Genomic DNA, 12,261 nt, shown 5'->3' with positions numbered 1-12,261 from the left:
TTCAAAATATCTTGTGTCACATAACAAGGGGATAAGAGAAGGAAGAAAACACAGATATTTGCTTAACATATATTTACACATAAACACACACACATAACACAATAAGGAAGAAATACTTATAATGATTACAGTCCTTGTTTCCATAGCTGGTCATGTCATTGTAGCTGGTATTTATAAGAAGCTTCTTTCGCTGTACATTCTGTATTCCCTGTGCCCTCACTAAGTACCTCAGCTGGTCATGGCTCTGTGCCTGGTAGAGTGAACCAACCTTTATTCCTGAAGGGTCTGAGCTATTAGTGGTCCTGCTTTAATAGGGTCATGGTAGTTTTCCATTGACTTTACTCACAGGGCATGGTAATACTAAGAGATGCCCTAAGGAATCTCCTGTATTCTAGACATGCTCTTCCTTACGTCCATTGTGGAATAACAGTCCAATTTTCCCTTCAATTTCCCCTTTGTGTTCAGAATCAGTCAATCCAGCCAGCAGGGTTTGTGTAACTGTTTTCGCCTGTTGATTCAGAGGCATGAGGAACCCAAAGTGGCCAAGTGGCAGTCTTCAAGTTACACAGAATCACTGTTGTGTCTCCTCATGGAATCATTCCTCCCTCTGAAACTCAGAGCTCTAGTAAAGCATAAAGCAGCAAAAATTTTGATAACAGGCCACTAAGGGTAATGTGGAGTGGGGCCATTCCTGCTTCCATCCCTGGATTCCTGGACACATGAATCCTAGCAATGGAAGAAACAACCGCATGTATTGGAGGATAATTCAGAGCATAGACAGTCTCCTGGAGAACCTTGTTGCAGCCCTTCAAGGTACTGCCACCCAGCTGACATTGTAAATGAGTCTTCAAAAAGCCATATCCCACCATCTTACCAAGCCAGCAGTTTTGAGATGGTGGGGAACATGGTAAGACCAGTAATTCCATGAGCACAGGCCCATTATAGTGGGCACTTCATTTGCCATCAAGTGAGTCCTTCAATCAGAAGCAATGCTGTGTGAATACCATGACTGTGGATAAGGCATTCTGTGAGTCCACAGAGGATAGTTTTGACAGAAGCATTGCATGCAGGGAAGGCAAGTCTATGTGCAAAATAAGCTTCTCTTCCAGTAAAAATGCTGCCCCCTCCATGATAGAAATGGTTCAGTGTAATAATCAACCTGCCACCAGGTAGCTGGCAGACTGACCCTCTGAATGGTGCTATATCAGAGACTCAGTGTTGGCCTCTGCTGCCTATAGATTGGGCACTCAGTAGCAGCTGTAGCCAGGTTGGCCTTGGTGAGGGAAGTCTGTATTGTTAAGCCCATACATAACCTCCTTCCCTGCCACCATGCACACTTTGCTCATGAGCCCATTGAGTGATGACAAGGATGGCTGGGAAAGAAGCTGACTGGTAGCCACAGAACAGGTCATCCTATCCACCTGATTATTAAAATCCTTCCCTGCTAAGATCACTTTTTGTGAAGATATTTGTGTCACATAGGGCACAAATATCTTCATGTTTTTTTACCCATTGAGAAAGGTCTATCCACACACCTCTTCCCCAGACTTCCTTGTTATCAGTTTTTCTTCAGAGCCTCTGACCCTCCAGCCAAATCATTGACCACAGCTCATGAATCAGTATATAACTACATGTCTAGCCATTCTTCCCTCAAGCAAAATGAACAACCAGGTGTACTGCTCAGAGTTCTGCCCAGTGGCAGGATCTCTTTTTTTTTGAGACGAAGTTTCACTATCGTTGCCTGGGCTAGAGTGCAGTGGGGTTGTTGCCCAGGCTAGAGTGCAATGGGGCGACCTCGGCTCACTGCAACCTCTGCCTCCTGGGTTCAAGTGATTCCCCTGCCTCAGCCTCCCAAGTAACTGGGATTACAGGCATGTGCCACCATACTCGGTAATTTTGTATTTTCAGTAGAGACGAGGTTTCACCGTGTTGGTCAGGCCAGTCTCGAACTCCTGACCTCAGGTGATCCACTCACCTCGGCCTCCCAAAGTGCTGGGATTACAGGTGTAAGCCACCACACCCGGCCTAGAGGATTTCTTTTCACCACTGTCCTTCAGGGACGTCCCAGACAGTGGATGTGATGCTGCAAACATCCACTTCTAAGGGTTACCTGTATGTGGTGCAGAACCATCTGTAAACCTTCTTCTGGCAACTGACCATAGGGAATTCCTCATGAGGCCATAAGTGCAGGCCGGGCAAAAGAAAGTAATATTGCAGGAGTGGAGATCATGGGCACTTGGGCCCTTCTTCATGTAACTTTCTTGTGCCTTCAGGGCCTACTTAAGCCCAATTTTGTATATATACCAATTACATTTGAAAATGGAAATGGAAACTTCAGGCTGTATGTGCCCAAACTTATGGCTTGGTAGGCAAAATAACACTCAGTTCACGATGAGCAGTCAGGTCGTAGAGTAATTTGGTGGCCTATGGTTAACCATTCAGTCTGCACTAAGGCCCAGAAACAAGCCAAGAGCTGTTTCTCAAAAGGAGAGTAGTTATCTGCAGAGGATGGCAAGTCTTTGCTCCGAAACCTAAGGGCCTGTGCTGTGGTTGACCTAGAGTGGGCTACCAAAGGTTCAAAACAGCATTGCTGTCTGCCACCAATACTTCAAGCACCGTTGGGTCTGCTGGGTCGTATGGCCCAAGTGACAGAAAAATGTCTACGGCAGCCTGGACCTGTTGCAGAGCCTTCTCTTGTTCTCAGCACCACTCAAAACTAGCACATTTTTAGGTGACTTGATAAATAGGCCAGAGAAACACACCCAAATGAGGAATATGTTGCCACCAAAATCAAAATAAGCACACTAGGCATTGTGTCATTTTCTTGGTTGTAGGGAGGTGGGGGTGGCAGATACAACAATTTATCTTTTATCTTAGAATATCTTAGAAGAGAAGGAATATCTTATGTGCCACATCATTCAACAACTAGGAATTTGTTTCCCAGTTGTTGTCCTTCTACTGAGGTAGAAGGCCCTTGAAATTTTGTCAGATTTATTTCCCACCCCCTGACATGCAAATGTCTTACCATTAAGTCTAGAATAGTTGCTACTTCTTGCTCATGAGGTTCAATCAGTATAATGTCATCAGTATAATGGATCATCTTGTGTGTTATCTTGTGGAAGGGAAAGGCCATCAATATCCCTGCAGGCCGGATGTGGTGGCTCGCGCCTGTAATCCCAGCACTTTGAGAGGCCAAGGTGGATGGGTCACTTGAGACCAGGAGTTCTAGACCAGCCTGGCCAACATGGTGAAACCTCATCTCTACTAAAAATACAAAAATTAGTTGGATGTGGTGGCACACATGGGTAATCCCAGCTACTTGGGAGGCTGAGGCATGAGAATCGCTTGAACCCAGGAGGTGGAGGTTGCAGTGAGCTGAGATCATGCCACTGCACTCCAGCCTGAGAGACAGAGCAAGACTCTGTTTAATTAAAAAAAAAAAAAAAAACCTGCAAACTAAATTATGACATAGGGCTGCGAGTTGATGCATCCCGGAGAGAGGATAGTGAGGGTATATTGCTGGCCTTGCCAACTGAAAGCAAACTGCTTCTGGGAGTCTTTATTGACAGGTATGACCAACAAAGCATTTGCCAGTTCAACACCTGCATACCAGGTACCAGGGTACCAGGGATGTGGTGATTTGCTCAAACAATGAAACCATATCTGGGACAGTTATAACTGGAATCACCACCTGGTTAAGCGTATGATAATCCACTGTCATTCACCAAGATCCATCTGTCTTTGGCACAGGCCAAATAGGCAAGTTCAATGGGCATGTGATGGGAATCACCACAGATGCATCCTGGATGGTGGTAATGATCTCTGCAATCCCTCCAGGAATGTTGTATTGCTTTTGTTTTTTTGTGCTTTACAGGCAGGGTATCACTCTGTCACCCAGGCTGGAGTGCAGTGGCACAATCATAGCACACTGCAGCTTGAACTCCTGGGCTCAAGCAATCCTCCTGCCTCAGCTTCTTGAGCAGCTAAGACTACAGGCATGTACTGTCATACCTGGATAATTTTGTATGTGTGTGTACAGATGGAGTCTCACTGTGTTGCCCAGGCTGGTCTTAAACCCCTGGCCTCAAGTAATCCTCCTGCCCTGACCTCCCAATGTGCTGGAATTACAGACATGAGCCACCATGCCCATCTGGTATTGCTTTTGATTTACTATTTTTTTTAAGTAAATGCAAATCTGGTGGCTTCCACCTGGTCTTTTCCACCATAATAGTCTTCACTTCACATGTCAAGGAATGAAGGTGGGGATTGTGCCAGCTGCTGAGTGTGTCTATTCCAATTACACATACTAAAATGAGGAAATCAGACAGGATGGGTTTGGGGACCCACTGGCCCCTTTCTGAGATGGACTTGAGCTTAGTTTGAGTAATGACAACATAACTTCAATGGTATGCAAACACTGTGCTCCTGTACTTCTCTATCTTTCCTCCTCCATCTTGTTGTTATAGATCACATCCTTGTACATTGTGTGCCCATTAACATCAATTTGTAATTATTGTTTTCTGCATTTGCTCTTTAAATCATATAAGTAAATAAGAGGATTTACAAACCAAATGTACCATAATACTGTGCTGTAGACTGAATTGTGTCCCCAAAATCATATGTTGAAGCATTACCATCCAATGAGATGGTATTTGGAGATGGTGCCTTTGGGAAGTAATTGGGTTTAGATGAGGTCATGAGGGTGGGGCCCTCATGATGGGATTAGTGCCTTTTTAAGAAAAGACACCAGACAACTTGCTCTCTCTCGCTCGCTCGCTCTCTCTCTCTCCCCCTCTTCTGGTGTGTGCAAGGAAGAGGTTACACAAATGCACAGCAAGATGGTGGCCATCTCTAGAACTATGATAAATAAATGTCTATTGTTTAAGCCACTTGGTCTATGGTATTTTATTATAGCAGCCTAAGTAGCTGCGTACCAGCATTTATATTTACCTAGATAGTTACCTTTTCCAGTGTTCTTTATCTCTTCGTATGCCTTTGAGCTATTATCTAATGTCATTACATTACCTTCTAAAGGATTCCTTTTAGCATTTCACAGGGCAGATCTACTAGTAATGTGCTCCATTACCTTTCATTTATCTAAGAATGTCTTAATTTCTTCTTCATTCTTGAATGATAATGTTCCTGGATATCAAATTCTTGGTTGCAGGATTTTGTATGCTTGTGTTTTTGTTTTTTGGCACTTTAAATATGTTACCCACTCCCTTCTGGCCTCTATGGTTCCTGGTGAGAAATTAGCTAATAACCTTATTGAGGTTCCCTTGTACATACTGAGTGGGCCACTTGCTACTTTCAGGATTTTCTGTTTGTGTTGGGCTTTTGTCCATTTGACTATAATGTGTCTCAGTGTAGTTCTCTTTTAACTTATCCTGCTTGGAGATCATTGAGTTTCTTGGATATGCAGACAAATGTTTTTTAAAAGTCTTGCACCTCCTTGTTAAATATTATTCCTAAATGTTTTATTCATTTTTATGTCATTGTCAATGAAATTGTTTTCTTAATTTCCTTTTTGGATTGTTCTTTGCTACTGCAAAACTTTTACGCTGAAAACTATCAAACATTGCTGTAAGAAATTTTAAAAAAGCAAAATAAACAGGAAGATATTCCATGTTCATAGATCAAAATGGTGTTAAATTACCCAAAGCAATATACAGATTCAATGAAATCCCTACCAAAATCTCAGTGGTGTTATTTTAAAAATGGAAGAACTTATATTCAAAGTCGTATGGAATTAAAAAGACTTATTGACCAAAAACAATCTGGTAAAAGAAAAGCAGAGTTGGCGGGACTCACACTTTCCAATTTTGAAACATATCCTCATTCCAGGGCAGCTTTAGTCCCCCTTTCTTTGGATCATTCTTTGACTCTATAGAGATTCCTCCCGTTTTCTTCCCATGGCTAATGGTGTGAGCTTTAATTTTGAAGGCTTTTCCCACTGTTGTATGACTTCTGCTCCTGGTGTATCTTCCACTGGCTAGGAGCTCATTCAGAACAGGTATTAGGACATTCTTCTGTGCATTTTAAAGGTCTAAGATGGCACTGTCTAATATAGTAGTCCCTAGGCCCATGTGATTGCCAATCACTTGAAATATGTGAGGCAGGTGGATCACGAGGTCTGGAGTTCGAGACCAGCCTGGCCAAGATGGTGAAACCCCGTCTCTACTGAAAACACAAAAATTAGCCGGGTGCGGTGGCGGGTGCCTGTAATCCCAGTTACTCGGGAGGCTGAGGCAGGAGAATCACTTGAACCCAGGAGGCAGAGGTTGCAGTGAGCCAAGATCGCTGCACTCTAGCCTGGGCAACAGAGCAAGACTCCGTCTCAAAAAAAAAAAAAAAAAAATGCTACTGCAAATTGAGATGTGCCATGAGTTAAAATATACGCAGGATTTGAAGACGTACTATGAAAAAAATGCTGTAAAATATCTCAATGTTTTATGTGGATTACATATTTAAGTGATATTATCTGGGGTACATTAAATTAAAATGCATTATTAACATTAATTTCACCCCTTCTCACTTTTTTTAATGTGCTGAGTGTGGATTTAAATTTCATATGTGGGCTGGGCACAGTGGCTGACACCTGTATTCCTAGCACCTTGGGAGTCCAAGGAGAGTGAATCACTTGAGCCCAGGAGTTTGAGACCAGCCTAGGCAACATGGTGAAACCTCGTCTCTACAAAAAAAAAAGTACACTAAAAATTAACCCGGCGTGGTGGTGTGCACCTGTAGTCCCAGCTATTTGTGGGTGGGGGGAAGAGGGAGGGTCCGGGAGGTCGAGGGTGCAGTGAGCTGAGATCACACCACTGCACTCCAGCCTGGGCTATAGAGCAAGACCCTGTCTAAATAAATAAATAAATAAATAAATAAATAGGCCGGGTGCAGTGGCTCACGCCCGTAATCCCAGCACTTTGGGAGGCCTAGGCAGGAAGATCATGAGGTCAGGAGATCGAGACTAGCCTGGCCAATACGGTGAAACCCTGTCTCTACTAAAAAAGATACAAAAATTAGCCAGGTGTGGTAGTGCGTGCCTGTAATCCCAGCTACTCAGGAGGCTGAGCCAGGAGAATCTCTTGAACCCGGGAGGCGGAGGTTGCAGTGAGCCGAGATCACGCCACTGCACTCCAGCCTGGGTGACAGAGTGAGACTATGTCTCAAAAATAAAAAATAAAATAAATAAATGTGTGGCGTATATTTCTTTTGGCAGTGCTGGTTTAAGGTGTGTAAAGGCAGAATTGATGAACTGACCAAGCTAGGTAGAGGAGATTTCCCTCTTTTGGTTCCACACATCCCTGAAAGAGGAGTCCCCCAGCCACCACTGCCAGCTTCTGGGAATCCTGTGGCATTTCATTCACTGGCTTTTCTCTCCCCTCCCAGGACACCATATCTCAGAAGACGGTAGAGATTGCATCTCCTGCAAATATGGACAGGACTATAGCACTCACTGGAATGACCTCCTTTTCTGCTTGCGCTGCACCAGGTGTGATTCAGGTACAGAACATATGGACCCCATGCCTAAAGGTGGAATGCAGGGTGATGACATAAAAGTTGTAGCTAAAACGGGATCAGGAGGCCTAGATTCTGGTCCACCTTGGTCTTCATCATACCGTGTTCCATGATTTTGTCTTTGAGCTTTTTAATAAATAAAACAGACCCGGCACAGTGGCTCATGCCTGTAATCTCAACACTTTGGGAGGCATCACTTGAGCCCAGGAGTTTGAAACCATCCTGGGCAACATGAGAAACCCCGTCTCTACAAAAATATAAACATTAGCCGGGCATGGTGGCGCATGCCTGTATTTCCAGCTACTTAGGAAGCTGAGGCAGAAGGATCTCTTGAGCCCAGGAGGTCGAGGTTGCAGGGAGCCGAGATTGTGCCACTGCATTCCAGCCCAGGCAACAGAGCAAAACCCTGTCTCAATAATTAATAATACTAATAATAATACAGAAAGTATTTGTATAATGTATGCTACATGGTAAGGAAATCTTTTAAACTGTCAGCTGCAAGGGGGTGGGGCCATGAGCCGGGCCAAGTGGACAGGGCTGGATCTCAGCGGTGGCACGGGTCTGCTTTGGGGCCAGGCTCTCTCCCCTGGGCTCTGTGCTCCTGGCAGGTGCTCGGCCTTACTCACCCTTCAGGTTCTCAGGCCTCTCCCTCCTCCCCAGCAGGCCGGGCCTTGGGGAAGTCCCCCAAGGGCTCCTCTCCTTGCAGCCTCTCAGGTGATGCCTTGCACTTCCCTTGCTACTGGCCGTGCGATCTAAACGATGCTTGTCCCCTAAACAATGTTTCCCCTAATCTAATGTAATAAATAATGAACTGTGGTCCTTTTGTATGACTCAATGAGTGTTAGTGACAGCTGAAGGGTGGGTATCCTGAATGAGCCATGAGTGTGCTGGTGCAGAAACTGGCCCTCAGAACTCCTTGGCAAACCGAGTTGAGCTGAGTAGCAGGGTCTTGGGGTGGGGAGGAAGGGTCAAGGGACACATCAGGAAAACACATTCCCAAAACCTTATGCTCTGTCGTCAGGTGAAGTGGAGGTAAGTCCCTGCACCACGACCAGAAACACAGTGTGTCAGTGCGAAGAAGGCACCTTCCGGGAAGAAGATTCTCCTGAGATGTGCCGGAAGTGCCGCACAGGGTGAGACAGGAGCCGGGGGCTCCCAGTAGCTCCATGGAACCCCAAAAAGACCCAAGTCTCCTTGTACCCCTGTCTCTCCCCTGACAGCACCCCCAGGGGGCATCCTTGAGCCTGTGGCTGCCCCTCCTGGTCCCTCTGCCTGTCACCACCCCTGCCCCCTGCAGCAGCCTCTTTCCACCCCTCCCCAGCACGAGTCCCCTTGACCAGGCTGACTTGTTGACTGACCACAGAAGGCCATGACTTGGGGCCCATGATAATTTTAGGGGCCCATGAAATGATTTAATTTCTTTTGAAATAAGAAGAATGAGTAGAATGCAGCCAGGCATATATTCATCTTTATACCGATTCAGCAATAAAATGTATTTTTTAATATTTTTTATGCATGCAGGGGACCATAAAGACAAAAGTGCCCATGGCCCACAAAAGGCATAATAAGACCATGGGGTGGAGCTCCTTCAAGTTCCCATGAGGACTTGAGCCCACCCAGCCGGCCTCACCCCTGGCCCCTGATCCCTCAGTAAGACCTGTCTTTTCCCTATTTGGGTTTTAGGGGCCAAGAGTAATTTGCTCTTCTCTGGCCCCCTAGTATTTGCTGTGATTGGGGAAAATGGGCAGACAGCTGGGAACAAGAGCTCACTTTTGTGGTTGACTGGAAGACCGGACTCATCTTGTGGCCACAGGGGCTTGTGACCTTCCCCTGGAGTGTGGCTCTTCCTAACGCAGGCCTCCCCTGCAGCCCAGGGAAGCTCGGTGTGTGCCCAACACAGAAGCCTTCTGGAACTGCAGCTCTGACCCCAGAGCAGGGAGGCCGAGGGGCTGAAGTGCGCATGCTCAGACCCTTCCCCAGCCTCAACAAGGGAGCTTGGGGGACCCCCTGCAGACACGAGGAGACTGTCCTTCCCCTGACACCTTCTCAGGGACACTGGGGAGGGAGGGTGGCTCCTCTTTCATCCCACCTGGCCAGCTTTCCATCAAGAGTCCCCCCTCTCCCTCCCTGTGTGTACCCAGGTGTCCCAGAGGGATGGTCAAGGTCGGTGATTGTACACCCTGGAGTGACATCGAATGTGTCCACAAAGAATCAGGTACAAAGCACACTGGGGAAGCCCCAGCTGTGGAGGAGACGGTGACCACCAGCCCAGGGACTCCTGCCTCTCCCTGTTCTCTCTCAGGCATCATCATAGGAGTCGCAGTTGCAGCCGTAGTCTTGATTGTGGCTGTGTTTGTTTGCAAGTCTTTACTGTGGAAGAAAGTCCTTCCTTACCTGAAAGGCATCTGCTCAGGTAGGTGCTGGCTGAGGGCGGGGGCACAGGGCACTCTCTGCCCTGCCCCCTCCCACCCTATTCCCACAGACAGAAATACCTGCCCCTGCCCCAAGTCTAAGTGCCTCCAGCCTGGCTCTATCCTCCTCCTCGTGGTCACCCCCATCCCCACATCCCATGTACCCCCCAGGACCCTAGTCTCATCAGTCCCTCTCCCAGGTCTGGGGGTCCCCACATCTCCCAGCCAAGTCCAGGAGGGCAGGGCCAGTTCCTCCCATCTTCAGGCCCAGCCAGGCAGGGGGCAGTCGGCTCCTCAACTGGGTGACAAGGGTCAGGATGAGAAGTGGTCGTGGGATTTATTCAGCCTTGGTCAGAGCAGAACACAGAGATTTTCCACGTGTTGGTTTTTACTCTAGTTCCCCTTCTCATCCCCCTTCCTCAGGGTTTCTCTGAGTTGTAAGGCCCCATTCCTGTCCCCAGCCCCAGGGCTCCTTGTCCAGTGTCCCAGCCCCCAGCCCAGCCCTGTGCCCCACTGTCCTCTGGGAGGGGGGTGCTTCATGGGACCCTCCCCGCCTGCTAAGGAGACTCCTTCTTTTTTAGGTGGTGGTGGGGACCCTGAGCGTGTGGACAGAGTGAGTTGATTTCTCCAGGAGCTGGGGGCTCAGGGGTTCAGGAACTGCTTCCTGGGACAGCAGAACCTGGGTGGGCAGGTCCCCATTGTCCTCATGGCTGCCCTGACTCTCTGAAGTGGCCTGGGGGCTCTGGGCTGACTGTGGGGGACACATGGCCATTTTGAGCACCACATAGGCTGGTGAGCCCTGCTGCAGCCCAGGTGGCATCCTCACCCCACAGCCTGCACCCTAGGGATGGGGTGTCTGCCTGAGCACAGCACTGGGGGCCTGGCCCCAGCAGCGGGTCCTGGATGTGCTGAGTCTGGGCTGCCTGTGGTGACCTCACTGAGAGGGGGTGGGGATGTCAGGTGCAGCTGCATACTGGGGACCCTGCAGCGAGCCCTAGGTGTGGACTCCTGAGTTGGCTTTTTGCCTTCCCAATGTCTTTTTCCAGAGCTCACAACGGCCTGGGGCTGAGGACAATGCCCTCAATGAGATCGTGAGTATCTTGCAGCCCACCCAGGTCCCTGAGCAGGAAATGGAAGTCCAGGAGCCAGCAGAGCCAACAGGTGTCAACATGTTGTCCCCAGGGGAGTCAGAGCATCTGCCGGTGAGTGGGGGACAGATCATTTTGTTTCCTGGCCTGCTGCTCACCTGGGATTTCGTAGACAGTGGGAGAGGGCAGTGCCTTAGCTCTCCTGGCCCAGGGGAAATGGAACCTGAAGGAGCCAGGGGACTGCAGGGGATGGAGCAGCTGCACTGAGGTGGTGACCGTGCCAGTCTGCAGGACATCTCCTTCTTACTCCCTGTCCTGTCCTTGCTGTGTCCCCCGAGCCTGGAGCTCCACAGGCATAGAGTGGGGGTCACAGGGTTCATTGATGAGTGAATAAGGCTGCACAGTCTCCATCGTGTGCTCCTAACAGAACTCAGGGAGCCCTTGCTTGTAACAGCAGGAGTTTTAAATTTACTCTGAAATTGTTATTATATTGAACATATTTCAAAGTTCGTAGAGCAGCTTCCAAAAAGTAGGATTCCAAGACGATGCACAAAGGGCTTTTGTATTGGACACACGCACACAATCAGTTCATATCAATCCATCAGTTTTGATATGATATTGAATAGGCAGGAAATCTGTATATACATTTATTGTTCATTGCTCGTAAGCACTGAAAGTCCTTCCCTCGAACATAAGATGAGACTATCCAGTTTCCTGCAGTGTTTTATTTTTAATTATTTGATTTTTAACATACAGCAATATAATCTAAACAGAATTGAATTTTTGATTCAATATAAGCTGAGAAACTCCCTGAATTATTCTGAGTCTCTGTTTCCTTCTTCCAAGCCCATTTAGCAACCAATTCTTCCTTTTTCCCCTGCCTTTGCCCTTTTGCCACCTCCTTTGCTACATGTCAAATGTTTACTTTTTTCTCTCTTCCTCTTCACTCTTTTTAAAAACAAAACAAAACAAAAAACTAGATCTTATCCTTGAAAATGTCAAATGTTTATATGGGCAGAGATCTCTTCCACCTAGACTGTTTCTGTTTCTTCCTTGCATCTGTACCACTTTCTTTTTAAATAAAGAGAAGAGATTTTAAAAGGAAACAAATGAACAATGCCAATACTTCCTCCATGCTTATTAATGACTTTGAAGATTTTTTTTTTTGAGACAGGATCTTGCTCTATCACCTGGGCTGGAGTGCAGTGGCACGATCTTGGCTCATTGCAACCCCTGCCTCC

The 12,261-nt window shown here is 47.2% G+C and overlaps 1 protein-coding gene across 1 annotated transcript in view; it reads left to right on the top strand.

Moving 5' to 3' along the window:
* Positions 1-12,261, top strand: part of TNFRSF10B (TNF receptor superfamily member 10b) — a 54,656-nt gene that overhangs the window by 36,513 nt on the left and 5,882 nt on the right. The window contains exons 5-10 of the mRNA XM_055348928.2: positions 7,393-7,506; positions 8,543-8,654; positions 9,663-9,736; positions 9,824-9,934; positions 10,514-10,545; positions 10,979-11,134. Of these exons, the coding sequence (XP_055204903.1) occupies positions 7,393-7,506; positions 8,543-8,654; positions 9,663-9,736; positions 9,824-9,934; positions 10,514-10,545; positions 10,979-11,134 (599 nt within the window). The remainder of the gene's footprint in view (positions 1-7,392; positions 7,507-8,542; positions 8,655-9,662; positions 9,737-9,823; positions 9,935-10,513; positions 10,546-10,978; positions 11,135-12,261) is intronic.

This window comes from Gorilla gorilla, chromosome 7 (genome assembly GCF_029281585.2).
Source record: "Gorilla gorilla gorilla isolate KB3781 chromosome 7, NHGRI_mGorGor1-v2.1_pri, whole genome shotgun sequence".
NCBI lineage: Eukaryota > Metazoa > Chordata > Mammalia > Primates > Hominidae > Gorilla > Gorilla gorilla.
Note: the sequence above shows the minus strand (reverse complement) of the source record. Positions and strands in the feature narration are given on the sequence as shown.